At 46.0% G+C, this 27,553-nt stretch overlaps 2 protein-coding genes across 4 annotated transcripts; one reads left to right on the top strand and one right to left on the bottom strand.

The window, feature by feature from the left end:
* Positions 1-1,249: 1,249 nt before the first annotated feature.
* Positions 1,250-19,306, bottom strand: Kars1 (lysyl-tRNA synthetase 1). 3 transcript variants are annotated; one of them, XM_085843556.1, is made up of 16 exons: positions 19,181-19,257; positions 16,244-16,301; positions 15,969-16,148; positions 13,325-13,481; positions 11,022-11,187; positions 10,252-10,345; positions 9,519-9,705; positions 9,302-9,427; positions 7,884-8,003; positions 6,406-6,568; positions 6,127-6,300; positions 5,891-5,976; positions 5,194-5,279; positions 4,265-4,391; positions 2,673-2,816; positions 1,250-1,516 (listed from the first exon to the last, which is right to left on the bottom strand). In XM_085843556.1, exons 3-16 carry the CDS (start codon positions 16,112-16,114, stop codon positions 1,418-1,420), a joined length of 1,875 nt encoding a protein of 624 aa, XP_085699682.1. In that variant the 5' UTR covers positions 16,115-16,148; positions 16,244-16,301; positions 19,181-19,257; the 3' UTR covers positions 1,250-1,417. The 3 variants fall into 3 exon arrangements, with proteins under 3 accessions (XP_085699682.1, XP_085699681.1, XP_085699683.1); XM_085843555.1 differs by lacking the exon at positions 16,244-16,301 and having other exon boundaries at positions 19,181-19,306; XM_085843557.1 differs by lacking the exons at positions 15,969-16,148; positions 16,244-16,301 and having other exon boundaries at positions 19,181-19,302.
* Positions 19,307-19,340: 34 nt separating this feature from the next.
* On the top strand, positions 19,341-27,309 carry Terf2ip (TERF2 interacting protein). The gene is made up of 3 exons (XM_021170459.3): positions 19,341-20,111; positions 21,987-22,111; positions 25,611-27,309. Exons 1-3 carry the CDS (start codon positions 19,451-19,453, stop codon positions 26,004-26,006), a joined length of 1,182 nt encoding a protein of 393 aa, XP_021026118.1. The 5' UTR covers positions 19,341-19,450; the 3' UTR covers positions 26,007-27,309.
* The last annotated feature ends 244 nt before the right edge of the window (positions 27,310-27,553 follow it).

The following is a 27,553-nucleotide window of genomic DNA, read 5'->3' as shown; positions in this document are numbered from 1 at the left end:
CTTAGCTCACATCTCATCAAAATTTTGAACAGAACTATAAGCAGATCCTCTGACAGTTTCTCACCTCAGTCATGGGCTTGGATGACCTGTCCCTCACTCATTTCTCTCATAACCCATTGTTATTCTTCAAATCGTTTTTTTTTTTTTTTTCTCCGAGACAGGGTTTCTCTGTATAGCCCTGGCTGTCCTGGAATTTACTCTGTAGACCAGGAAGCCTCGAACTCAGAAATCTGCCTGCCTCTGCCTCCCGAGTGCTGGGATTAAAAGGCGTGCGCCACCACCGCCCGGCTCTTCAAATAGTCTTTTTTTTTTTTTTTTAAACCTATTCCTTTTTCCTTTCTTCTTCTTTTTTTTAAATATTTATTTTTTATATGTAAGTACACTGTAGCTGTCTTCAGACACTCCAGAAGGGCATCAGATTTCATTATGGATGGTTGTGAGCCACCATGTGGTTGCTGGGATTTGAACTCAGGACCTTTGGAAGAGCAGTCAGTGCTCTTAACCGCTGAGCCATCTCTCCAGCCCCCAATACAGTCTTATGGACATATATGCATGCATATATTTTTAAAAAGATTTATGTGCATGTGCCTGTATCAATTGTCAATTTGTGCACATATGTGCATGCAAATGCCCAAGGCAGCTAGAAAAGGGTATTGGGAACTGGATCACGGTTGCAAGCTGCCTGACACACGGGTGCTGGGTACTGAAGCCTGGTCCTCTGTAAGAGCATCAATCCCTTGCAGCACTGAGCCAAGTCTCCTGTACTGCAGTCTAAGTCTGCCTCCAACAGAAAGGAACCTGCACTGGATCTGGTCTGGTTCCCCCTCAACTCCCCACTCAAGCCCTAAAGAAAATAAAAGTAAATTTAATGGAAGGAGTGACTTGATTTTTGTTCTCTGGTTGTTTCCTGTATTTCAGCACAATGGCTCATACTGAACAGACATTAATATACATTTGTTAGAGACTCTGACTGCAGGCGGGGCCGAGAAGTTGGCTTAGGAGTTAAGAGCACACCCTGCTCCCATGGGGCTGACCCTCGTTTCTCAGCCTCCGTGCTGGGCAGTTTACAATGTCTATAACTCTGGCTCTAAGGGACCCAACATCTCTGGCCTCAGGGCACCTGCACTCTAAATGCACACACACACATAATTGATAATAAAAATAAATCTTAAAAAGAATACAATGACAGAGCTCTAGTTAGGCCACTCATCAGACCAGCAGTCTGGGGGTTGAAAAAGTACCACTGCATGGGTAAAGAGAGAAATGGTTTATTTGGTAACAAGGAATAAAAAGAAATTCTTTAATTCTTCTCTCTTGTGGAGGTTGGGCTGCAGTGGGCAGATAGACGGCGCCACACAGGAATGGCTCCCTCAGACCAGATCTGCTGAGATGCAGACGCCATAGTTGCATATGCCTTCTAGACAGAGGGGCTGGCCTCTGTGCTCTCTGGGGTTTCAGTGGTCGCGGCAGTTTCCTTCTTGTCCTCCGGCTTCATGGCAGGAAAGAGAAGTACTTCCTAGAGAAGAGGAAAGAGAAAACACTTACTCCCTGAGAAGAGCAGAGCATCCGCTGAGGTTCAGAAGCACTGGGAGCTGGGCACAGTGGAACTCAGGAGGCAGGGGCAAGCAGAACTCTGTGACCCGACTTCAAGGCCAGCCTGGTCTACATATGGTTAAGTTCCGGGACAACCAGACTATGTAGTAAGACCCCATCTTTCAATAACAGGGCACTATGGATTTTTCTCCCCGCTATCCTACTTTTGCTGTTGCCTGTTGTTACGAAATCTAGAAGTACGAACCCAGCCAAGGGCACAGAACCTGCTAGGGTCCCATGCCAAAAGAAAGTAAAATTGAGTTCCTGGGGCTAGAGAGATGGCTCAGCCATTAAGAGCACTTGTTCTTGCAGAGGACCGAGATGTGGTTCCCAGCAGATACTTGGTGGCTCATAGCCACGTGTAACTTGTTTTAGGGGATCTGACATCTCTTCTGGCCTCTGCAAGCACAAGGGATGCTTTTGGTGTAAATGAGCCAAATGTATTTTTTTGCTTTACAAGTGAACCTCAGCTGAGTGGTGATGGCATATGCCTTTAATTCCAGCACTCAGAAGGCAGAAGCAGAGGAATCTCTCATTTCGAAATCAGCTTGGTCTACAGAGTAAATTCCAGAGCAGCCAGGACTACAAAGAGAAACCCTATGTAGAAAAACAAACAAACAAAAACAAAACAAAGCAAACCAAAAGTGAATTTCCTCCTAGGCCTCCACCAACATAATCCCTGTGTTCTGGAGGTAGAGGCAGGAATACCAGGCATATCAAGGTCACTGTAAACTACTGATGGAGTTCCAAGAGAGCCCAGGCTACATGAGATCCTGTCTCACAACGAGTAACAACACCAGCAAAACCCATCTTCACACCTCACAGAAAGGACTGATTTAAGGCCAAACATGTAGCGAGGGTTTGGCGTTTCCCTGGACACTGAAGAAAAGCAAACCATTAGTACCCTCCTCCTGTCTCAAGCAGGAAAGACTAAAATCCTGCAGAGCCACACGCTTACTAGTCTCCTCCCGTAGAATAGAACCTCTTGAGCCTCTGCTTTCTTTACCAGGCCCTCTACGCTGTCTCCAGCGCAGTGGAGTTCTGTCGAAGCAGGAGCTGGGAGGCCCCTGCATACATACCTTGATATTGTTGGAATCGGTGAGAAACATGGTGAGCCGATCGATGCCCATGCCCCAGCCGGCTGTGGGGGGCAACCCGTATTCCAGGGCAGTGCAGAAGTTCTCGTCTATGAACATGGCCTCGTCATCACCGGCAGCCTTGGCCTAGAGAAAATAAGAGTCAAATGTTCAAAAGGATCCAAGTCAGCTAGTCTGGGATCTAGTCAGCGTCCTCACCCTTCCTAATGCCATGACCCAACCACAAAATGGTTCCAGCGTTTCTTCATAACTATTATTTGGATGTTATGAATCATAATGTAAATGTCTGATATGAGACCAAAAAGGGCTCAACCCACAGTTCTAGGCAATCTCAGTGTCCATATGAACAGACTCTAACTTTCAGAAGGGGCACCAGAGGTGCCCAGGACAATTTCTGATTAACTTGCTGGAAAATGACTTCCAGAGACTTCAGAGATGAAACCTATTTTAAGTAGAATGTAACGGTACATATCTGTAGTTCAAATTACTAGGAAGGCTGAGACAAAGGATTGCCAAGGGCTGGAGGATAGCCTGGTTTAAATAAATAACTCTAGGCCAGCCAAGCCTGAACAGTGAGATCTTGTCACAAAAGTTAAGGGAGCCAGACAGCCCTCATTATTTTATACAAATAATATACAGCAATTTTTAAAAAGACAGAATCTGTCTTCTTAAATCTGGTTGGGGATTTGGGACTCCAAATGGACTAGTTCTCAGCTACTACAGTATGAAACTAAAGCATGTTTCTCTAGTTCCTGAAATCAGCCACCATGGCAGAGGTAGCCGGGACTACAACATAGAGATTCTGTTTCAAGACACAAAGTGAAACAAAACAACAATACCTGCCCCCTTTCAAAAAAGGGGGGGAAAGGTATAGTTTAAGAAAAGGTATGCCCAGCCAGGCAGTAGTGGCGCACGCCTTTAATCCCAGCACTTGGGAGGCAGAGGCAGGCGGATTTCTGAGTTCAAGGCCAGCCTGGTCTACAGAGTGAGTTCCAGGACAGCCAGGGCCACACAGAGAAACCTTGTCTCGAAAAACCAAAATAAATAAATAAATAAATAAAAAAAATAAAAGTATGTCCTTGTTAAATGTACTTTTGAGATGAGTGTCGAAATATAGGCAATCTTCAACTAACTATATGTGTTGTATAATAAAAGCCAGTGTGAGTGGGTGTGGTATACAGCCTTGTAACCCCAGCCCTCAGAGGCAGAGACAAGAGGGTCAAGGGTTCAATGTGGCCTTGGCTACCCCAGACTGTCTCAAAAACAAAAAGAGCAGCTCTATTTGAATGGGACTTCCTCCTGCAAAGCCTCTTTATGGAGCTGGAGAGTTGGCTCAGTGGTAAGAGATGCTCTTCCAAAGGCTTCAAGTTTGATTGCAAGTGCACACGCACACACACACACACACACACACGCGCGCACACACACACTACAATACAAAAGTTGGGAAGCCTCCCTGGCTTAGGTAAAACACCAAGAAAGTGTCCAGCAACACAGGGTTAAGGGTGGTGCTTCCTGGTGTGAGCTGGGGTGGGGGTGGGGGTGGGGGTAAACAGATGCCAGTCTCACTCACTCACCTTGGCCTGCTCCTCAAACAGCTGCCGCTGCCGCACAGGGTCATTCAGCTCAGTGTAGGCATTGCATATCTCCTTCTTCATGACAAACAGCTCAAAGCGCTCCGTGAGACCCTCTTTGGAGCGGTGCCTGGGGACGCAAGACCACAGAGGATGAATTTTCAGAGCTCTCATAATGCAATGTCTGACCCAAAAGTCAAAACTGGAAGCCTCATCAACTTTCAGCACTGATCTCTGGTACCAGAGTAAAGGTGAGAGAGACAAGAGACTTGACTACACTCCTGACAGGCACGGGGATGGACTGAACCCAGGCAGGCCCTTCTGCTTTGCTCTCATACTCTGGGCTCCCACTTGTTTTGGTCAAGGAGGTATTGGCAAACGTCTAGCATATATTTGCTTGCTGAGGCTTGTTCTTTTGGGATGCCTGCCTTGAGAACCGAACCACCATGCTGACAACAGACTACTGCCAGAGAGATCATGTGAAGAGGCCCTGACAGGATTTCCATCTTAGATATTATATCAATGCATGTCACGGAAAGACCACCACCAAGTCAACACAGGACATCAAAAAAACTCTATCACTTTATACCACTAAACTTCTGTTTTTTGTTTTTTAAAAACACTACTGAAGGGCCAGAGAGATGGCTCAGTGGTTAAGAGCACTGATGCTCTTCCAGAAGTCCTAAGTTCAATTCCCAGCAACCACATGGTGGCTCACAACCATCTGTAATGAGGATCCGATGTCCTCTTCTGGTGTGTCTGAAGAGAGCAACAGTGTGCTTACATATAATAAATAAATACTTATTAGAAAGCAGTAGTGAAGACTGAGCCTAGGCCTAGATTCACGTTAAGTAAATGTTCTGCTGCGTAGGTACAGCCACAGAGGCCCAAGTCCTACTTAAGGGTTTTTATGCAGTAACAAGCTGTCTTACCATTTGGCCAAAGGACTCATGATCTGTGGGTGATCACAGATGAAGGTGGGACTGATGCATGTCACTTCGAGGAACTCGCCAACGAGCTTAATGAGAAAACAGAGCAGAGTTAGACGTGGCTTCTCAACACCGCGACAGTCCAGCCCAAGGGAAGGTTTTAACTCCATACAGATGAGTTCACCTTGTAGCTTTCTCAAAGGACAGAGTTTTGAGTAAGATAATATACACTATTTGGCAGAAGAGAAATATTACATTTCAAAGCTCCTTTTTGCTTATATTTCTTTTTCCCTCATTAATTTATTTTATTCACTTTTCATCCTGATCAGTGTCTCCCCACTCCTGGTCTCCTCCGCAGTGCCCCTCCCCTTCTCCTCTGAGAGGGTGGAAGTCCCCTGGGGATCACCCCAACCTTGGCACATCACGTCTGTCTCTGCAGGGCTAGGTGCATCCTCTCCCACTGCGGCTGGACGAGGCGGCCCAGTTAGGCGAATGGGATCTGGGGATGGGGATTGAGCCAGCCCTTCCCTGGCCTTGGCTTGCTAAGTTAGTACTCTACCACTGAGCTACATTTCCCAATCCAATTCATCCTCTGTAAGGCTTCCCCGAGAAGCTGCAGGGAAGGATTCTCCCGGGGGACCCATGCCCTAGGGATCAGGGTGCTGGTAAGCACTGGACGAGCACAAGTATGGTCTCTTGCCTTATCAAGGAGCCTGGCTGTGGTCCGAGGTGGGGGGCATTCAACAGCTTTTGCAACACAAATATCATCAAGAATTTTTCGAGTTTCTGTGACAGAAATGTGTAAGTTAGGACAGGGAACAAACATCACTGTGTAAAATGTCTATAAATACAACAGGTGGGACATTTTAGCTTTAACCCAAATAAATCTGGAGCTGACCAAGAAGGCAGGCCACATGGTGGAGTATAATATTTTACCTTCAGTTTCAAAGAGACTGGTTTCTGGCAGCTTCACACCTAGGGCTTTCTCAAGCTCTTCTACCATGCTGATTCTTCGAAAGGGTGGGGTGAAGTCGACCTCGTAGGCTTGGCCTTCCGGCCCATCTGGGTGGTAGGTGATCTTGTAACTGCCTGTAATGCTCTTCACCATCCCTGGGAAAGAAAGCAGCCCTCTCAAGGACGGAGAACAGAAGCTCTCCTCTACAGGCAGCACGGCCGTCTTCCACACGAGTATGAGCTGAAGGCAGCAGGACTCACCTGACAGCATCTTCTCTGTGATCTCCATGAGGTCATGATAGTCTGCATAGGCCATGTAGAACTCACAGGTGGTGAACTCAGGATTGTGAGTCAAATCAATCCCTTCGTTCCGGAACTGGCGCCCAATTTCATAAACCCGGTCAATGCCACCAACCACCAGCATCTACCAAAACCACACGGCCACAGTCATGTGTTAACAGCCCTACAGGCTCCTAGGAACTAACTGCTTTTCATAGCTTAGGTACGCTCTCCATTCAAGATGCCCAGTGCCCTGCTGTCTTTAGACATCAACTTGCTTCTGATTTTATTTGGCTGTGCCGGACTCCCGAGTCTCTTCCTGCATCTTTGCTATTTCTTATTTGTTGGGTCTGAGTTTCTCCAAAGCCTCTCCACCTGCCAGACACACTAGTGACACGTCAGCATGGAAGCTACCAAAGGAAGGTGTAGGTGTTACACAGAACTCACTGTGGTGAAGGGAACCAGAGGCAGCCATCTTCAAACAGGCTACTGAAATTCTAGTGCAGTGACCTGTGCCCAGTAGGTGACAGAGTGATATGATCCAGCATCATTTCCAGGCAGGACTCCTTGGCCTTTAAGGCTATTGTGGCTTTCTTTTTTTTTTTTTTTTTTTTTTTTTAAGATTTATTTATTATTATATCTAAATACACTGTAGCTGTCTTCAGATGCACCAGAAGAGGGCGTCAGATCTCATTACGGATGGTTGTGAGCCACCATGTGGTTGCTGGGATTTGAACTCAGGACCTTCGGAAGAGCAGTCGGGTGCTCTTACCCACTGAGCCATCTCACCAGCCCCTATTGTGGCTTTCTTACACAGGTGAATAAATCTTGCTTTAACTTGTTACGTAGCTGCAACTAAGAGTCCTGGATGACAGTCTCTGGTATTTATACTGATAATATGAAGAGATTTCGTTTAATTTTCTAGAAAGAATTTAAGACCAGCAAAAGTTCTTTTATGAAAGACTAAACAGAGAAGGACTGGGATGTAGTTCAGAGGTAGATTTCTTTTCTTTTCTTTTGAGCTAGGGTCTCCCTGTATGGCCTTCACTGGCCTTGAACTCATTGTATAGGTAAAAGAAAGGATCTGCTTGCCTCTGCCTCCTGAGTGAGGCATTAAAGGTGTTTGCCACCATGGCAGTTGTAGAGAGTTTTTGAAGAAGGCAGGCAGGCAGGTAGGCAGACAGAACTGAGATCTAACCCCAGGAAGACTGCAGCTAAAGCTTTGGGATTGAGTTAAAGCTTTAACCGGAACAGGGTTGTGTGTACACTTGTACAACACGATGCCTACAATCCTCAGCTGCTCCCAAGGACATCACAATCCCCAAACTACAGAACTGGAGCCTCCTCCTGGCTGCTTTATCTAACTTCACTGCTCCTTACTGCAGACTGGACTGGTCTGGCCAGTCATTTTTCCAGCCTCCTTCTACTGGAAGGAGACAGGGTGTGTGGCTATTGACTACCTTGTGGTAGAGTTCTGGAGCAATTCTCATATACAAGTTCATGTCCAGCTCATTGTGATAGGTGATGAAAGGCTTGGCCACAGCTCCCCCGGGAATGATGTTCATCATGGGAGTTTCGATCTAAAACAGACAGAAACAAACAGTTCTTAGATAACCAGAGGCCTTGAGGACAGTGCATTCTTTGCATGTAACATAGACTAGGCCTGTCACATAACAAAGAACATGAACAGACTATCTGACTCATTAGAACCGCATCTCCATTCCTATTAATAACACAGTACTGTAAATGCTGACAGGCTGTAAGAAGAACTATAAATGAATGCTGCAGCTTTTAGGTTTCATTTACTGTGGTGGTTTGAAAGAGAATGGTCCCCATTAAATGTTTGGTTTCTAGTTGGTGAATCTGCTTGGGAAGGATCAGGAGAAGGTGTGGCCTTTTTGGAGGAGACGTGTCACTGGGCATGAGGTCTCGAGGTTTCAAAAGCCTGTGCCAGGCCCAGTGTCTGTGTGACTGTCTTTTCTTTCTCAGTCTTTCTGCCTACAACCTGTGGACCAGGATTTAAGCTCTCAGCCCCAGGCCCGCCTGCTTGTCTGCTGGCATACTTCCTGCCATGATGATTCTGGACCAACCCTCTGAAGCTATAAGCCAGCCACCAAGTAAACACTTTCCTTTATAAGAATTGTCTTGGTCATAGTGTCTCTTCACAGCAACAGAACAGTATCTGAGGCATTTACAGTATTTACTATCTACACATCAGAGGGTTGGAGATACTCAGCTGTTAAAAGCACCTACTGCTCTTGCAGAGGACCCAAGTGCTCTGGCCTCGAAAGGCACTGGCATTCCCATGTACAAACCTACACATACATACCTGTCGTAAAGAAGAAAGAGGCTAAGAGTTATAGAAGACACTGGGCATCCTCCCCATCCTTTGCACGTGCACACAGACACATGCACCAGCATGCAATGTGCACATAAAAAAGAGCAGGTTTGTTAGAGTGCACATAGCATGACTACAATTTGTATTTAAACCAAAAAATAAAACTCCGCTGAAACATTTACATGTGTACTCCATATGTAGAGAGAATACATATGTATTTAGAGTATCCGTGTGTGCATATATCTGCCTGTCTATACCTCCCTCCTAAGTGCTTGGACTAAAGGGTGCCACGCTACCTGGCTTCTAAAGATATTTTTAATGCTACAGACCCTCCAGTGTTACTGAAAGTGGCATCATTAGCACAGGGATGGTGCATTCTTTTGAAAGCCTGCCCCATGAGCACTAAACAGGTAGAAGAGACACTGCTCAGGCATGACGGACCCTGGCAGGGTATGCTGTGTAAAGGAAAGATGGGACTGTGAGAGACAAGCACAGCAAAAACGGCACCGTTCCAGGTAAAGACCCCTTCGCCCTCGTCACCTCTAGGAAGCCCAGCTCATCCAGGAAACTTCTTATGTATGTGATGATCTTAGAGCGGACGATAAATTTCTGCCTCACAAAGTCGTTCAGGATCAAGTCCAAGTATCTCTGACGATACCGTGTTTCCTAAAGCAAAAGCAGCGAGCGGTTAGAAACCAGGGCTTTCTGTGATGGCTACAGGAGGAGGCGCGCATCCGAGATCAGCTGCGGGGCTTACCTTGTCTTTGAGGCCAAAGTGAAGATGAGGCAGCATGTGCAAGCAGGGGGACAGCAGTGTGATCTCCTGGGGGATGATGCTCAGCTCGCCCTTCTTGGTTTTCCCGGGATTGCCCTCAACTCCAATTATGTCTCCCCGGCGCAGTTTGTTATTGATATGAACAAATTCTTCCTCTGATTTATAATTCCTGGGTGAAAGGAAAAATAACTTAATGCATAGTTCTGCAAATGAATACAGACCCCTGCCTCACTCAGGAAACCTTCCTGCAGAGCCAGACCCCTGCTTTACTCAGGAAACCTTCGCTCAGAGTCCCTGCTTCGGGGACAACCGCTGGAGGGACTCCTTTATGTTTACTGTATCTTAAGGAAGAACCGACACTCATTGCTAGGTCTTTCCACAACCTGCCACTCAACTGTACCCAACCATGTCCCACTCCTCGATATCCTAACTCTAAACGACAGTGGGGAAATAGGACCGCACTGGCCTGTGTCTTCACCTGCCTGTCCGTTACGCTGGGGTGTGACACAAGTCGTTTTTTAGTTTGTTTGGTTCTTGTTTTGGTTTTTTTTTTTTTGAGATGGTTTCTCTGTAGCCCTGTCTGTCCTAGAGCTTGCTCTATAGAACAAGCTGGCCTCGAACTCAAGAGATCCACCTGCCTCCTGAGTGTGGAGATTAAAGGCCTATGCCACCACCACCAGCAATACAAGGTCTGTAATTGTGTATTTCTGTGTACCTGGAGTTGGCCATGACTTGTAACTTGACCCCCTCTCCTCGCAGGTCATAGAAGATGAGCTTCCCTCCAGAGGCCCTCTTGGCATGGATGCGGCCTAGAGAGAAAACACTGAAGACACTGAAAGGAGGAGAAACCTCTTGAGCTCTTTGTGCAACACGGATCACAATAATCTGGGTGTGGCTCGGGGTCTGCAGCCTGCCCTCTTCTTCATGTCAGTCATTTTCACTAAACCAGTCAAGGCTGTACAGGAAGACCTCTCTAAAGACGGTCAGTGGATTCTTGGATGATGGCAGTGGCATTGACAACACGGGTTTCAGGTCTTCCTGAATCATTACATAAAAATTCAGTAGCTAGGGACTAGATAGGCTAAGCCAAGCCTATCCATTAGTAACCGTCATGCAGGGAAAGGCCAGGCACAGTAACAACTTCTTTCCTCCCGACACTTGGGAGGCAGAGCGGTTTCCAGCCAGGAGGTCCCTCAGAGAACATCCCTTCCCCAGAAGCGTCTCCTCATCTAGAATTCCACCCATGCCCCAGGGCTGCTCTATTCTCTGTGAGTAGATAGAAAGGCACCATCTATCCCCACCAGCTGGGACAGTGCAGCATGAGATCTCAAGTTTGAGGCCAGCCTAGGGTATACAGCAATATCTGGACTCAAAAAAACCAAAAGGGGCAGAGGGAGCAAGACCAGCCCAGGCCCTCCTCTGTGTTAGCATAGAAGCCTGCCCTTGTGAGCTGAGAGGCGAGTGAACTGTCAGGGACCTGCCTACCTGCCACTTTGAGGGTGACATCAGTCAGGTGGTCCCCAGGCTGCAGGTGACTATATTCTTGGATGAACTGAGTGAGTGAGATGTCCACGTGGAACTTGTGTGGGTACGGGTCCTCCCCAGTGACCTTCAGCTGCTGGACGGCTTGACTTCGGATCTTGTAGTATTGCTGTTAAAAAAAGAAAAAAGAGCTAGTCCTTCTGAGGTGGAACCCTGTCAGGTGTGGCTTCTTCAGCACAGTATCACATTGATTACGTTCCTCGTCGCAATGACAGAATACCTCGCAGGAGTATTCTAGTTTAAGGGGATATGGTTACAGCAGGGAAAGCAAGACAGCACAGGGGCTTGTCCAGGCCTTCAGAGGTTTATGAACGTCATCTCTGCAGATCATGCAAGACACACACACGTGTTGGGAAGAATGAAGCTGAACAGCAAACCCGTTAAGACTCGCCAGCAGGGGGCTGGTGAGATTGGCGGCTGGAGAGATGGCTCAGAGCACTGACTGCTCTTCCAAAGGTCCTGAGTTTGAATTTCAGCAACCACATGGTGGCTCACAACCACCCGTAATGAGATCTGACGCCCTCTTCTGGTGCATCTGAAGACAGCTACAGTGTACTCATACATGAAATAAATAAAATAAATCTTTAAAAAAATGTAGATTCACAAGAATGAATTTAAAATACAAGGTTCAACAGAATTAAAAAAAAAAAAAAAAAAAAGAGGTTCACCCAAAATAACAAAACTTAATTGCTGTAGACAGTCTCTTTTGTGGACTGCACTTGCGGGGTGAAGTGACTTTCTTAATTATTCTTCTGGCTACACATTAGACTCTTCCCTTGGGCATGCTCAGCAAACCTATAAAGTGCAGATATGAAGTAGTTTACCACAGGGGTTGTGCGATGGTTTGTATAAGCTTGGGCCAGAGAGTGGCACTACCAGGAGGTGTGGCCTTGTTGGGGTAGGTGTGTCTCTGTGGGTATAAGCTTTAATACCCTAGCCCTAGCTGCCTGGGAGTACTCTGCCAGCAGCCTTCATACGAAGATATAGAACTCTCAGCTCTGCAACACCATGCCTGCATGGATGCTGCCATGCTCTGACCTATAAGCCAGTTCCAATTAAATGTTTTCATTAAAAAAAAAAAAAAAAAAAAAAGGTTGTCCTTTATAAGACTTGCATTGGTCATGGTGTCTGTTCCCAGAAGTAAAACCCTAATTAAGACAGCTTGGCAACTTTTAAAAAATCATATGTATGCATGTGTGTCTGTGTGGAGGTGTGTGTGTATGCATGTGAGTGCCTGTGGAGGCCAGAAGAGGAAGCTGGAGTAACAGGTGGTTGTTAGCAACCTGATGTGGGTATCCTCTGGAATAGCAGTATACAATTAACCACTGCGGCATCTCTCCAGCCCGTTTCCTTTTCTACTGTTAGCAGTGGCAAATTAGCCTTGGAGTGATACAAAGGGCGTGGCTGTGCTTTTTTTTTTTTTGGTTTTTCGAGACAGGGTTTCTCTGTGTAGCCCTGGCTGTCCTGGCATTCACTTTGTAGACCCGGCTGGCCTCGAACTCAGAAATCCGCCTGCCTCTGCCTCCCGAGTGCTGGGAAGGCGTGGCTGTGCTTATGTACAAAACCAGGAAGTGGGGGAGGAGAGGTGCATTTGGCATGAGGAATGTATTTTGCCAACTAAGAGAAGCTCTAGTCTATCTTGAGGGAAGACACCCCTGCTGTCATTGTTACAGGCTCAGCTACCTCCACGGAAGTAGTTACTTAGGGCAACTAGCATCTCGAAATTGCCTACTTGGGCTTGAAACTCAGGGTTAATCCCAGCACTTGGTAGGCAGAGGCAGGTGAATTTCTGAGTTTGAGGCCAGCCTGGTCTACAGAGTGAGTTCCAAGAAAGCTAGAGAAACCCTATCTCAAAAAACCACTCAGGGCCGGGTGTGGTGGTGCACGCCTTTATCCCAGCACTAGGGAAACAGAGGCAGGCGGATTTCTGAGTTTGAGGCCAGCCTGGTCTACAGAGTGAGTTCCAGGTCAGCCAGGGCTACACAGAGAAACCCTGTCTCAAAAAGAAAACAAACAAACAAACAAAAAAACCCAAAAAACAAAACAAAAAACAACCAAAAAAACCCCACAACAAACAAGAAACTACTCAGGCTCTATGCCATTGACAAATGGCATGCACGGCCCTCCCAATTCTCTTGCTGGTTCAAGTTCTTATTTATCTTGTTAGTCACTTGGTCTCTCCTGCTGTCAGCCACAGCCTCTCAGAAGCTCTGTGTCCAGTCATCCCAGGGGCCCAGGGGACTCACATTTGGGTCCAGAGTCTCCTCCTCAGCGCCCACGCCATTGTCAGCCGTGTGGTTGGGAGCGGAAGCAGTCTGGTTTAGCTGTTTCTCACTCAGCTCTTTCTGCTTGGCCTCCTTCTCTGCCAGTTTCTTCTCAGCTTTCAGACGCCTCTTCAGCTCACTGTTGGGAAGATGACAGCACCCAGTGTGACAGCTGCCTCAAGAACCCTCTGCCACTTTCCAAAGGCATGAACAGCCCCGGAGAATGTTCCTGCTGCGTGCCACACCCACAAGTGATCTTACTCCTCAGCTCTAACCTGTTAGTCACTAAGCTATTTATGGGAACAAGACAAAAAGAAAACCTAAGCTTTGAACAAAGACGCAGCAGGTCATTTCCAGTCTCCACTTGGCACCAGAAACCAACTGGAATCAAGATACTCAAAGGTGTAGAAATCCACATTTACCAGTTTATGCGAGCCCTGAACAGAGATTTCCCAGAAAACCTGCAGGATAAACTTTTAAGCCCCCTGACACTAGATATTGCATCCTGGTAGTTTGGTATCCCTAGAAGACGAAGTCCCACTTGAAGGTGTAATAAGATAATACCTCTGGCTCTGTCAGCTTTCTGGCTCTCCTAGAGAAGTGGGCTAGACTGTGGAGAACTGGTCTTCAGAGCTTGAAGACACAATCTCTTCAAGAGATAATTCCAGAACAACTGTCAAAGACTGGTGTGGGGATTGGGGATGTGGCCTGGTTGGTAGAGTGCTTGCCCGGCATGCACAAAGCTCTGGGTTTGATCTCTAGCACTGCTGATGTGATACTGCACATCTGTAAACCCAGTACTTGGGAGGTGCAGGTAGGAGACCACAGGTGTAAGGTCATCTACAGCTACGCAGTGGATTTGAGGCCAGCCTGAGACCCAGCTCAGAACAAAACTGGTCCGACACTAGCCAGGATGGACTGCTATCTGAAGCAGCAGGATACAGGTAATATCATGCTATGTTTGTAGTCAAACTGCCTAGCACTAAGTTCTAAAACACTAAGCACTTGAACGGCATTGAGCAAATGACTTATCATCATCTAGAAAAAGGAAAGAAGCCACCCTCTCACCAGTTGTGAGGACTGAGATCTTAATAAGAAATGATCGGGTCCCAGAGTGTAATTAGGGCTCAAAAGTGGGTTCTATGCCTCTCACTACCTAACTCTTCACATTCTGCCTCCAGGACAGAACCCAGACAAAGCTGGATCCATCTCTAATCAAGTCTCTCATGGTCCAAACTTCACACATGTTACCTGAGACTCAAAACAACGGGGGCAACTCTGGGGCCCTTGGCCTGAGCTTGCTATCTGAATCCAGGAAAAATAAACTCACTTAGACGAGAATATTTTCGTTATTCAAAGAGAATCTATGGATGGATCATTCTTTACAACTGATCAGTCTTCAACAGTGAATCATGGCAAAAGATTCTAAGTCATTGTATATTGTCTGGCTTTAGAATACACCCTACACTTTGTTTGCTTGTTTTGCACAAATGGAGCTTGAACCCAGGGGTCCAAGTATGCTAAGCAAGAGGTCTAACCCTGAAGTACCCCCAAGCTCCTTTTTTATTTTGTAATGGGACTGCTAAATTGTTCCATCTGCCCCTGAACTTGCGACCCTCTTCCCTTGGCTTCCCAAGCGCTTGGGATTACAGATCTGAACCACTGACTGCTCTTTGCTCTATCTTTGTTTTTCCATATGAATTTAGCAAAATTTAAAGAAAGAACTTAATTATATATATATATATATATATATATATATTTTTTTTTTTTTTTTTGATTTTTCGAGACAGGGTTTCTCTGTGTAGCCCTGGCTGTCCTGGAACTCACTCTGTAGACCAGGCTGGCCTCGAACTCAGAAATCTTCCTGCCTCTGCCTCCCGAGTGCTGGGATTAAAGGCGTGCGCCACCACGCCCGGCGATTATCTTTTAAGTAAAAAATATTTGTGAAAGCTTCAAAACAGGCAGAAATGTAGTCTTTCTAATAAATACAATCTATTTCACATTCATCTTTCTAACAGTCCGGTGGTCTAGTCATTCTGTAATCCAGTGAGCAAGCTTTTAAGGCCAGCTGGTCCTCCCCCATCCCTACCCCAATATTAAGATAAAGTCTCTTTTCCGCTTCATTCAGGATTTGCTCTTGTAGATTATAAGGCCAGTCTAAAAGAGACCCTAAAGTTAGCACTAAAACTAGGACAAAGTTGATAAACAAACCCCAGAAAGACAAAGAAGGGGAAAATAACTAGCATTTGAAATTTCTCATTTCAGGCAGGGTGGAGTAGCACATGCCTGTAATCTAGTGTGGGAAGCTGAAACAGAACGACCTCTAGTTTAGGGCCAGCCTTCATTACATAGTAAATTTGAGGACAGCCTAGTCTATAGAGCAAGATCCTGTCTCAATAAACAAACAAAAAACAAAACAAAACAAAATTAGTCAAAGGGGAGAAAAAGAAAGAGAACAGAAAAGGGATTACAGGGAGAAGGACTCTGAACTCATAGAGTAAGAGGGGAGTCTTGGCTTGGGCAAGAGAGCTCTGTTTCTTTAGCACGTCCAGAGACTTAGCCAGCTAAAAGACGCTGAAGGAAAGATTCTGCCCCTGGAGCGATAAAGAAGGTAATGGGCACCAACCTTCTTCTATCAGAAAGTGGCTGGTCCTTGTGGAGCGTTGTGAAAGGAGCAAGGTGGCCCAGTCGAAGTTCCCTCTGACCCCATTCTGCCCATGAGGTTTGGCGCAGGGCCCCCCTAACAAGCCTGACAGCGGCTTGCATCAACATGGCGGAACACCCTGGAACTACTGATTACCACCACCTAGCAGGAAACAGAGACATGTAGTCAGAGGGGACCAATAGCATACACCCGCTCATCCCGCACTCCTGGGGAGGGGAGCCATGGTTTGTACTAACGTGCAATGTCCCTCTGAACTTCAGTCCCTCCTGACTAACATCTGCAATGTTCTTAGTCCTGTTATAGAAGAAACAAAACGTTTCATATCTGGGATTCGAAACCCAAATCCGGGCTGGAGAGATGGCTCGGTGGTTAAGAGCACTGACTGCTCTTCTGAAGGTTCTAAGTTCAAATCCCAGCAATCACATGGTGGCTCACAACCATCTGTAATGAGATTTGAGGCCCTCTTATGGGGTGTCTGATGACAGCTACAGTGTACTCACATATAATAAATAAATCTTTTAAAAAACCAAAAAAAAAAAAAACAAAAACAAAAACAAAAAACAAAAAACCCCAAATGCAAGTCAATAGCCTATCTGCAGAAATGCTCACAACTTCCTACAGTATGGACTTCAACATGTGGGGCTCTCAAGTGTGGTCTCTTCCATGAGGATGGAATCCTGGCAACAGGATGATAATGAAAATACCAAATGCAGATTTTAGACAGTCCCAGCTACTCGGGAGCTTGGGAAGGATCATGTGAGCCTAGGAGTTTGGGAACAGCCTGAGGGACACTGAGACCCCGTCTCAGAAAATAAATAAATAAAGCACACAGAAGCCAGCTACAGGAAAGACTCTCTGAGTCAAAGAAAGGACCAGCACTGAGGGAAGGACAGGTCCTCGGACACCATGTTTGCTTGTTATCAACACGATGGCCTCAGAGCTACCAGGATCACACGCTACTGTGTTTCAGTAATTTGAGGAATCTTTCATTTGAGAATAAGTGATTTGGGAAGACAGACCATCGTTTTTTAACTTTGGGGGACTTTCTGGAATAAAATGGTCCTCAGAAAAAACTTCAAGGAATGCCAAGGACAATTAGGCAAAAGAAGGGAATATCTATTATTCACATGCACAAAAAATTACTTTAGCCAGGAACGTACGTCAAAACTGGTTCATTTTAAAGCCAGCTCGTGGTGGTACAAACACTTTGGAGGCAAGTAGATCTAGATCTCTTAGTTTGAGGCTAGCCTGGTCTAGGGCAGCCTGTGAGTTCTACACAGGGAAACCCTGTCTTATAAAAACAAAAAACAGGGGGCTGATGAGATGGCTCAGTGGGTAAGAGCACCCGACTGCTCTTCCGAAGGTCCAGAGTTCAAATCCCAGCAACCACATGGTGGCTCACAACCATCCGTAATGAGATCTGACGCCCTCTTCTGGAGTGTCTAAAGTCAGCTACAGTGTACTTACATATAATAAATAAATAAATTAATTAAAAAAAAACAAAAACAAAAAAACAAAACAAAACAAAAAACAAACAAAACTACCTGATTTCATTAGGCAACTGAGGATCACAGATTAGGTATAGACTTCCCTTCAGATGTCTGTTCCAGTGCTTCAGAGCAGTGCTAGGAAGCACACGAGGAACATATATTTTCATTAGTAGTACCCCGGAAATCAAGAGCCTTGTGCATGGAAGCAGCCACTAAGCCACACTCACAACTGCTCCCATTTTCTCATAAACCTAGGGCTGTAGTTTCTGACTTGGAAATGTGGACATTAACATTTCTTTTGCAAGATTACTACTGAGATTAGACAAAGTTTGCATAGTGCCAGCATGGTGTTTAAGGGGTAAATGTTCCTTTTTTTTTTTAAAGTCAAAGGTATATTTAAGAAATGTGACTTGAGGGCCGGGCGTGGTGGTGCACGCCTTTAATCCCAGCACTCGGGAGGCAGAGGCAGGCGGATTTCTGAGTTGGAGGCCAGCCTGGTCTACAAAGTGAGTTCCAGGACAGCCATGGCTATACAGAGAAACCCTGTCTTGAAAAACCAAAAGAAAAAGAAAAGTGACTTGAAAGCAGCAGTAAGGCTTCCTTAATTTACCTGAAAACTGAGGTACTTTTGCTTGTGACTCAAAATTCCAACTACTGGTTTAATAAACTCACTAGAAGTTAGGAATCCACTAAACTGCTTGCACAAAGGACAACCAACCATGGAGCTTGCAACCCATACATTTAAACATTTTCTTTAAAATCCTTCTAAAACACACAAAGCAGAAACACAGCCATAAAAAGGAAACCCAGTTCTTATCTAGAAGGTTTCTGGTATTTCCCTGGGGGATCAATAAGGGGATTTATTTATTGCTAGGGTACAAAGGAAAGCAGCCATGGTATGTGACAGCTTAAATTAGTTATTTCCTACAGCTTTGGAGGGTACTATGTAGTTCCAGGCACTAGGAAGACATTCAAGTCATTGCTAGTGTTCTGTGGGTCAATTGGGGTAAACCCTGGACTAGAGTGTAAGTCCTAAAAGCAAATTAGTTAAAGCAAGCAGTTAAAGGGAGGGTAATCTTATCTGCCTACTCAATTCTCAGATTTGGAGTGTTTTACAAAGATACCCCCAGCAGTGCAAAGGGAGCCTGGTGTATCCCGCTAAATAAGGCCATTTGCTCCCGTGTCACAGATCCTTTGGGTGACGCATATGGGTAGTTGCACTGTAGTTTCCGAACGTACCCCCTTTTAACACCCAAGGTGCAGAATAACCTTGGATAGGCCAAGGATAATGTAAAGGTTCTTCTTTGAAGAACAAAGATATTTAACCATTTTCCAGTCTATCCGTTGGGGGGAGTGGCTCAATTAAAAGAGCATTTCTTAGAAGGTAGGGGAAAGTTAGTTTCACTTTTCTTTGCTACCATTCCCGGTTTCTGTGCTGGCTTTCCCTAGGTATGCTTGTCCCTACGGCTAGGACCAGAGAACCCATCAGCCACGCAGTTGATCCTCCTGGGTCATCCGGGAGGCTGTAGGTTCTACGGCACTGCATCTCTGTCCCAGCATGTGCTCACCCACCGGAAAAGACAAGAAGGACCCCAGGCACAGTCGCCTTGGCGGGAAAACTCCAGGCACTTCCCATCCGAACACTGCAACAAGAGACACTTAGAGATCTTCAACCACACTTACTTCTTGCTTAGTTTCTGCTCGCCATCCACTCTGACTTCACTCTCCTGCAGCGTGGCCATCTTCCCCACTGGCCCGACCCAGAAAAAAAAATTGTGACTAGCGTAGAACTAGAACTTCCAGGTCGTGGCTCTAAGTCCTGCCTCTTCCGGGAAAGAGGGCGGGCCCTCGGCCGGACTCTCGCTGCGCAGGCGCAGTGCTGGGCTCCTCGGGCGGAGAGTTAGTCTCCGTGGTGTCATTTCTGCGCTTTACTTGTACAGCGGGGCGACAGGTATGGCGGAGGCGATGGATCTGGGTAAAGACCCCAATGGGCCCACTCACTCCTCCACTCTGTTCGTGAGAGACGACGGCAGCGCCATGTCGTTTTACGTGCGGCCCAGCTCGGCCAAGCGCCGGCTGTCGACGCTCATCCTGCACGGCGGCGGCACCGTGTGTCGGGTGCAGGAACCCGGAGCCGTGCTTCTCGCCCAGCCCGGGGAGGCGCTGGCCGAGGCTTCGGGAGACTTCATCTCCACGCAGTACATCCTAGACTGCGTGGATCGCAACGAGAAGCTGGACCTGGAGGCCTATCGGCTGGGCCTGACGGAGCAGGCGTCCGATCCGAAGCCCGGGGCTTCCACCGATGGCTCCACGGAACCGGAGCCGCAGCCCCTGACCGGGCGCATCGCCTACACCGACGCGGAAGATGTGGCCATCCTGACCTACGTGAAGGAGAACGCCCGTTCGCCCAGCTCGGTCACAGGCAATGCCTTGTGGAAAGCGATGGAGAAAAGCTCGCTCACGCAGCACTCCTGGCAGTCGCTCAAGGACCGCTACCTCAAGCACCTACGGGGCCAGGAGCACAAGTACCTGCTCGGGAACGCCCCGGTCAGCCCGTCCTCCCAGAAGCTCAAACGGAAGGCGGAGCAGGACCCCGAGGCGGCGGATAGCGGAGGTGAGGCTGGCACCTTCGGGGCTCCGGGGGGCGGGGCTGCCTGCCCGTCAGCGAGCGTCTTTTCGGGGCGCCGTGGGTGGCATAGCTCAGCCCCTCTTCTCTGTTGAGGTCCGAAGCGAAAGTGCACCGTTTCCTCTTATCCCTTGTTCTCTGGTTTTAATTTGTCTTTTCATTTAACTTTTCCTTCCCGTTGACTGGATGTTTGTTCGTTGATGGATTTGGGTTTGGGAGGGCGGGGAACTTGAGTCTCTTCCGCTGTGTCGCCCAGGCTGTCCCCAAACTCTATGCCTGAAATGTTCTCCTGGCTCAGCCTTCGGAGTGACTGAGACTACGGAACAGTAACTAGTTTTCAAAAACGGCTCTGTGTTCAAAAGGAACACAGTCCAGTATATATGGAAATCTTCCACCCTTCCTACCCACCATACCCAGTTTTTCTCCAGGAGGTAACAGGGTAACCTGTTTCTGTCTTCAGAAATTTCAAAGATATTTTCCCTCCCCCCCCCTTTTCCTTCCTTCCTTCCTCCTCTCCTTTTCTCCTTTTCCTCAACCTCTTCTTGTGCCTCCTCCTCTTCTTCTCCTCCTCCATCTTTTTTATTTGAGAAAGGGCCCCTAGGGGGCTGTTCATTTTAAGATGTTGCCTATATTCTGGTCTTACTCAATATAAACTATGTGAATGGCATGGCAGGTCAGTTTATTTTCCGTATTTTGGCTTAACTGAATGTACTTCTATATAGGGAGGAAGGTTGCTTTGTGGGCTTCCTTAGGTGAGGTGAATTTCTAAGCACTTGAGGTTACAATCTGGCCGTGATTAGTGTATAGTACAAAGGTGTCGCTTTTTTTATTTAGGTCGTGTTGTAAGTTTGTTTTTTGAGACAGCCAGGCTAGCCTCCCAAGTCTAGGCAATCCTCTTACCTCAGTCTCTAGAGTGCTGGAATCACACAGTTGAGCCACCATGCCTGGCTAACATATCTGCCTTTTCTGTAACCAGTATTGACAACTTAAATGGCAGACATTTTTGATTTTAAGGCATCCTTTCTCCATTTAGTGTGTGTGTGTGTGTGTGTCTGGGAAGGTAAAATCTATTTCTCTAGTTCAGCATGCTTAAAGAGCACTGTCTTCCAGAGGTCTGAGTTCACTTCCTAGCTCACAGCCATCCTTAGTGGGAGCCGATGCCCTCTCCTGGTGTGTCTGAAGACAGCTACAGTGTGCTGTTTCGCCTCTGCCAGTCTCTTGCTCTCCAGGTTCCCAGGTATTCTCTTTGCTTATACCCCCTTCCCTCCTCCCTCTTTTCTTCTCCCTCCTTCCCTCCCTCTCTCCTCTCATGGCCCAGTTTAGTCTGGACCCTTCCAGATGCCTCTGGCTACACTCTCCCTCATATCTACAATAAACCTCCACCATACTTAAAATCCTCGTGTCCTCATTTAGGAGTTCTAGGCCTAGAACTCACTTAGAGCCCCAGACTAGCCTCTTAACTCAAAACCTTCCTTTCGTCATGCTCCCGGGTCCTGGGAGTAGTGGTTATTTTTGGAAACAAGTGTGAGAATTATTGAGTATGCATCTCTTACGCTCTTTGTACTTTTCTGAATAATAAACAGGAATTTTCTAAAAGGAAAACATCTGCGTGCACAGAACTGATGCGGATGGTCTATGTGGATGAGCTTTGTTGCTCTGCTGTTCTTTTCTTTTCTTTTTTAAAGATTTATTTATTATTATATCTAAGTACACTGTAGCTGTCTTCAGATGCACCAGATCTCATTACGGATGGTTGTGAGCCACCATGTGGTTGCTGGGATTTGAACTCAGGACCTTTGGAAGAGCAGTCGGTGCTCTTAACCACTGAGCCATCTCTCAGCCCCATGTTCTTTTCTTTAATAGAGCCACAGAACAAGAGAACGCCAGACTTGCCTGAGGAGGAGTGTGTGAAGGGAGAGACCAAGGAGAATGGAGAGGCAGGCAACAAGCAGTTTGAGGAAGCCACTCCGGAGTTTGGAGAAGCCGTGGTATCTGAACTTAGTTTACTTATTTCCTTCCCCTGCCTCGTTCTCATTTGCTTATTAACCTGGGCTTTCCATCCACCCGAGGCCAGGAACGTACAAGACAGAAGAGGAGAGAAATAGATGTGACCTGGCTTTAGGCTTTACAAAGCCTTTAGTATTTGGCAGGATAGGATAAGTGGCTGAGGGAGAAAAATCATCACACCGAATAGGGACAATTTTATTTTAGTTTTTGCCCTGAGACAAGTCTCACTGTGTGGCCCTGTAGCCATGGGTGGGTTGGAATTTGATATGTAGTTTAGGCTGACCTCGAACTGACAGGTCTGCCTGCCTCAGCTTTCTGAGAGTGCTGAGATTAAAGATGTGTGGCATGGGACAGTTGTATTTTAACAGTTTAAAGTATCCTGCTTTGAACACATGCGTGCTTTCAAAGAACTGTTTATATTTGTTTTTTTTTTAGAATATGCTTATGCTTCTCAGAAGCATAAATCTAATTTTTAAAGTTTCTGTGTGCTTAGGACTTAGGAAATATATTTTTTTAATTTTTTAATTTTTTTTGGTTTTTCGAGTCAGGGTTTTTCTGTGTAGCCTTGGCTGTCCTGGAACTCACTCTGTAGACCAGGCTGGCCTCGAACTCAGAAACCACCTGCCCCTGCCTCTCAAGTGCTGGGATCAAAGGCATGAGCCACCACCGGCCGGCTAGAAAATATTCTTGATCTCTTATATTCAGGCTGTCCTCCTGTGAAGGTGCTGCTGGAACCCACAGTGTTAGCCTTTGAGAAAAGCCGCCATGCAAATGATGCTGCTGACTTTTTTTTTTTTTTTTTTAAGATTTATTTATTTACTATATGTAAGTACACTGTAGCTGTCTTCAGACACACCAGAAGAGGGCATCAGATCTCATTTCGGGTGGTTGTGAGCCACCATGTGGTTGCTGGGATTTGAACTCTGGACCTTCGGAAGAGCAGTTGGGTGCTCTTACCCACTGAGCCATCTCACCAGCCCCGCTGCTGACTTTTTTAATCCAAATTATATTTATGTATCTTCTCCAAGACTAAAGATCTTGTGAATCCTATTTTTAAAGATTTATTTATTATTATATCTAAGTACACTGTAGCTGTCTTCAGATGCACCAGAAGAGGACGTCAGATCTCATTATGGATGGTTGGGATTTGAACTCAGGACCTTCGGAAGAACAGTTAGTACTCTTAACCACTGAGCCATCTCTCCAGCCCAGATCTTGTGAATTTAAAAAAAAAAAAAAAAAACATTTAAGATTTTTATTACAATTTTATTTATTGGATAATAAGTCCATCCTCTTTGTCTACCATGTAGAGTCCGGAGAATAAGCTCAAGTGTCAGGCCGGGTGGCAGCTGCTTTTACCTGCGCAGCCATCTTGCTGGCCCTGAATTAACACAAGAGAACGTGGTTATGGAGCCATAGTGCCATGTGCTTTTATCCTAGTGTGTGGGAGAGGCAGGTGGATCTCTGAGTTCCAGGCTAGCCTGGTCTACATGAGTTCCAGGACAGCCAGAGATACATAGTAAGATCCTGTTTTGGAAAAAAAGAAAGAAAGAGAAGAGAAGAGAAGAGAAGAGAAGAGAAGAGAAGAGAAGAGAAGAGAAGAGAAGAGAAAAGAAAAGAAAAGAAAAGAAAAGAAAAGAAAAGAAAAGAGAGAGGTTATGATTCAGTTTTCTGTTCCCTCCTGCCTTCCTTACTTCCCTTCCAGGCTGGCCTTCCTGCCCTGCTTAAATGCATTTTCCCCTAGAACTGAGGCCTGCCTGAATCCAGAGCTGTACACATGGTAGGCAAATGCTCTGCGAGTGAACGATACTCCAAGCCTCATTCTGTCCTTTCCTCTTAAAGTTACTGGCCAGCCTGTCACAGTGGTATTTGTCTGTGACCCCAGCACTTCAGAGATGAAGACAGGAGGAACAGGAGTTTAGGGTCATCCGTGGCTGTATTATCTCTGAAGCTATCCTGAGCTACTTTGTCTAAAATTAAGAAAACAAAACAAAAAACCTACTCCAGTGAGTGTAGTGGTTCATGCCTATAATTACAGCACTTGGGAGTTAACTGAGGAGGGACTCAGAAGTTAAAGGTGAGGGCTGGAAAGGGGCCTTAGAGGGTTAGAGCACTTGTTGCTCCTACAGAGGGCCCAGATTTGATTCCCAGCACCCATAAGGCCACTTATAACCAACTGTCTGTCTCCAGATTCAGGGACCTATCTCCCTCTTCTGACTTTTGTGGGTATCAGGCATGCACTTGTACACATACAACCAGGCAAAATACTCAAACACATAAAATAATAATTCTAAAAAAATGTTTAAATTAATTCAAAAAGGGGATCATTCTTTGCTACAAAGCAAATTCAAGGCCAGCTGGGCTACCTGAAACATCGTCTCCCTGTACAGCCAGAACGGCCCTGAGTTTATGGGAATGCTGGAATTATGGGGATGTATCACCACACCCATCTAGTATTTAGTATAAAAGAAAATTAAGTTTGTATAAATGGTAAGTGACTATTACTGATGGCCAGAACTAAAGAATTTCTGCGTTTTGTAGTTTGCATGTTGTTTTGTTATTTGATGATTTGTTCATTTCCCATCAACTGTCAAACTCAGTAGTTCTTAGACACAGCTCTCATATAACATGCTTTGTGATGTGCCTAAATGTCCTATAGCTTGGAAACCCTAGTAGACTCATACAGCAATATTGAGGACTTAGTTCCAGGCTTCATTGATGAACACAGCATGCCTGGTTCCTGTTTTTATAGAACTTCACATCTGCAAGTGCATTTAATAAGTGATCTAATGGCATACAGGTTACACATGTTCTTTCTCTCACACACATACCATGCATTCTGTATTTTATTTTTTAAGAATTTTTTTTTTTTTTTTTTTTTTTTTTTGGTTTTTTGAGACAGGGTTTTTCTGTATAGCCCTGGCTGTCCTGGAACTCACTTTATAGACCAGGCTGGCCTCGAACTCAGAAATCCGCCTGCCTCTGCCTCCCGAGTGCTGGGATTAAAGGCGTGCGCCACCACGCCCGGCAAGAATTATTTACTATATTATATATATATGAGTGCACCGTAGCTGTCTGAAGACACCCCAGAATAGGGCATCAGATCCTATTATGGATGGCTGTGAGCCAGCATGTGGTTGCTGGGAATTGAACTCAGGACCTCTGGAAGAGCAGTCAGTCCTCTTAACCACTGAGCCATCTCTGCAGCCCACATTCCGTATTTTAACCAGTTAAATATATATATATGTGTAGATGTGCACGACATGCTGCCCTTCCACATATTTTCCACATGCATGTCTGTACACATGTCAGCATGGATAAATACAAAGGAGAGGGACTGAAGGGAGCCTGGGGTGATGGTGATGGCGATGGCGATGGCTTTGTGAAGAGCCAGGGAGCAATAGTCGGGGAGATAGATGTGTGTTCCAAGAGCTCAAGGCTTAACAGATAGGAACTGGTTTCTCTCCTTGTTCTTTCCAGGTGGATGAGAGCCCTGACTTTGAAATACATATAACGATGTGTGATGGTGATCCACCCACACCCGAGGAAGACTCAGAAACACAGCCAGACGAGGAGGAAGAAGAACCGAAAGTTTCTACACAAGAAGTGGGAGCTGCCATTAAGGTGATCCGGCAGCTAATGGAGAAGTTTAACTTGGATCTGTCAACAGTTACACAGGCCTTGCTGAAGAACAGTGGTGAGCTAGAGGCCACATCCTCCTTCTTAGAGTCAGGACGGAGACCCGACGGTTATCCGATTTGGTGTAGACAAGATGACTTAGATTTGCAGAAGGACGATGACGACAGGAAAAATGCACTGGTCAAAAAGTTTGGAGCTCAGAATGTTGCTCGGAGGATTGAATTCCGAAAGAAATAAACGGACAAGAGGATGGAAAAGATAGGTGATGATGTAAGCACCTGTGATCATTGACACCGACCAGCAGGCGATCATGTCAGCACCAGTGACCAGTGACCCCGCCGGTGCTGCTGTAGCCAAGCAGTGTAAGTAGCAGGATAAAACAAAAGAAACTGGAATCAAGCCGGGCGTGGTGGCGCACGCCTTTAATCCCAGCACTCGGGAGGCAGAGGCAGGCGGATTTCTGAGTTCGAGGCCAGCCTGGTCTACAAAGTGAGTGCCAGGACAGCCAGGGCTACACAGAGAAACCCTGTCTCGAAAAACCAAAAAAAAAAAAAAAAAGAAACTGGAATCAGAGCCATCCATGGCAAGTATCCCCTGTTTATGATAGGCAAATCTAAGCCAGCGAGGTTGGTCTGTATATTGGTCATCCTGGGATGGACTGTGTCCCCCGTTGTACAGGTGACAGGAGCCAAGTGACAAAGTCAAGGTTGGAAATGAAAGGGCATTTGACTTGGTGAGGGAATAACTCTTGTCTTTTGATAGAAGTTGCTTTAGCTGGAGGGTCCCAAACCAAGAGTCTAGAAAAAAGATTTAGTTGCAGAGCTTGTACCTGGACTGTCCCAAACTATCCCATCCCCCAGGGAGCTCTGGATTCTGTGTTGACTGTGTTGAAAAACCCCATAGTCATCTTGCTATAAGTCTTTGAAATCTCTTCTCCTTCCTTGGCTGTTGCTTTTTGACTCTGAGTCAAGTCTCTATAGAACAAACTTGCTTACTTACCACTCAGTTTTGTGTACATGAAGCCCTAGGCTTGAAGGAGCTTCCATCCTTTGTACATTATAAAAGATGTCATGTACGAACTTCACAGTCAAGAATCAAAGGAGGGGCTGGTGAGATGGCTCAGTGGTTAAGAGCACTGACTGTTCTTCCTAAGGTCCCAAGTTCAAATCCCAGCAACCACATGGTGGCTCACAACCATCTGTAACAAGATCTGACGCCCTCTTCTGGAGTGTCTGAAGACAGCTACAGTGTACTTACATATAATAAAATAAATTAAAAAAAAAAAGAATCAAAGGGAAAAATCAAGTTACACACACACAATCTTAAAACTCTGTTCTAGAGGTCTGTGATTCAGTGTTTCGCCCTTGTGGATAGCCTCGGACACTGTTGGTTGGATACTGTTAATTGTGATATGTCAATTTTAAAATTATGTGGAACATAAGTTTTCTGCTGAAAATTATGCTAGACTTAAAATTGAGTGGTCTTGGTCTACTTTGCTGTGTTGTTTTTGTCATTGAAAATAAATATAAGTTTATGTTGAGTCTTGTCAACAAGTGTTTTCTTTGATTGTATATAGGAAACAGTTTAGGTAAATTTTCATTTTAGAATTAATAAGCCTTGAAAAGATGATCCTCTAGGTGGGGCAAAGGGAGGATGTATCTCAGTCAGAGTTTGTATGCCTGAACAAAACACCATGACCAAGAAGCAAGTTGGGGAGGAAAGGGTTTATTCAGCTTACACTTTCACATTGCTGTTCTTCACCAAAGGAAGTCAGGACTGGACCT

The sequence above is a fragment of the Mus caroli genome, unplaced genomic scaffold (assembly GCF_978045245.1).
Source record: "Mus caroli unplaced genomic scaffold, Mus_caroli_1 scaffold_10, whole genome shotgun sequence".
NCBI lineage: Eukaryota > Metazoa > Chordata > Mammalia > Rodentia > Muridae > Mus > Mus caroli.
This window is presented reverse-complemented; position numbering and strand designations above follow the sequence as displayed.

Bases quoted from the DNA above. Each gene is read 5' to 3' on its own strand.
- Kars1 (XM_085843555.1), bottom strand. From the start codon at position 16,114: ATGTTGATGCAAGCCGCTGTCAGGCTTGTTAGGGGGGCCCTGCGCCAA. The intron at 9,706-10,251 runs GTACACAGAAAT...CCTTTCACCCAG, and splicing joins CAAGTCATGGCCAACTCCAG to GAATTATAAATCAGAGGAAG. The intron at 1,517-2,672 runs GTATGTATGCAG...CCTCTTCTCTAG, and splicing joins CCGATTCCAACAATATCAAG to GAAGTACTTCTCTTTCCTGC.
- Terf2ip (XM_021170459.3), top strand. From the start codon at position 19,451: ATGGCGGAGGCGATGGATCTGGGTAAAGACCCCAATGGGCCCACTCAC. The intron at 20,112-21,986 runs GTGAGGCTGGCA...TTTCTTTAATAG, and splicing joins CGAGGCGGCGGATAGCGGAG to AGCCACAGAACAAGAGAACG. The intron at 22,112-25,610 runs GTATCTGAACTT...TGTTCTTTCCAG, and splicing joins CGGAGTTTGGAGAAGCCGTG to GTGGATGAGAGCCCTGACTT.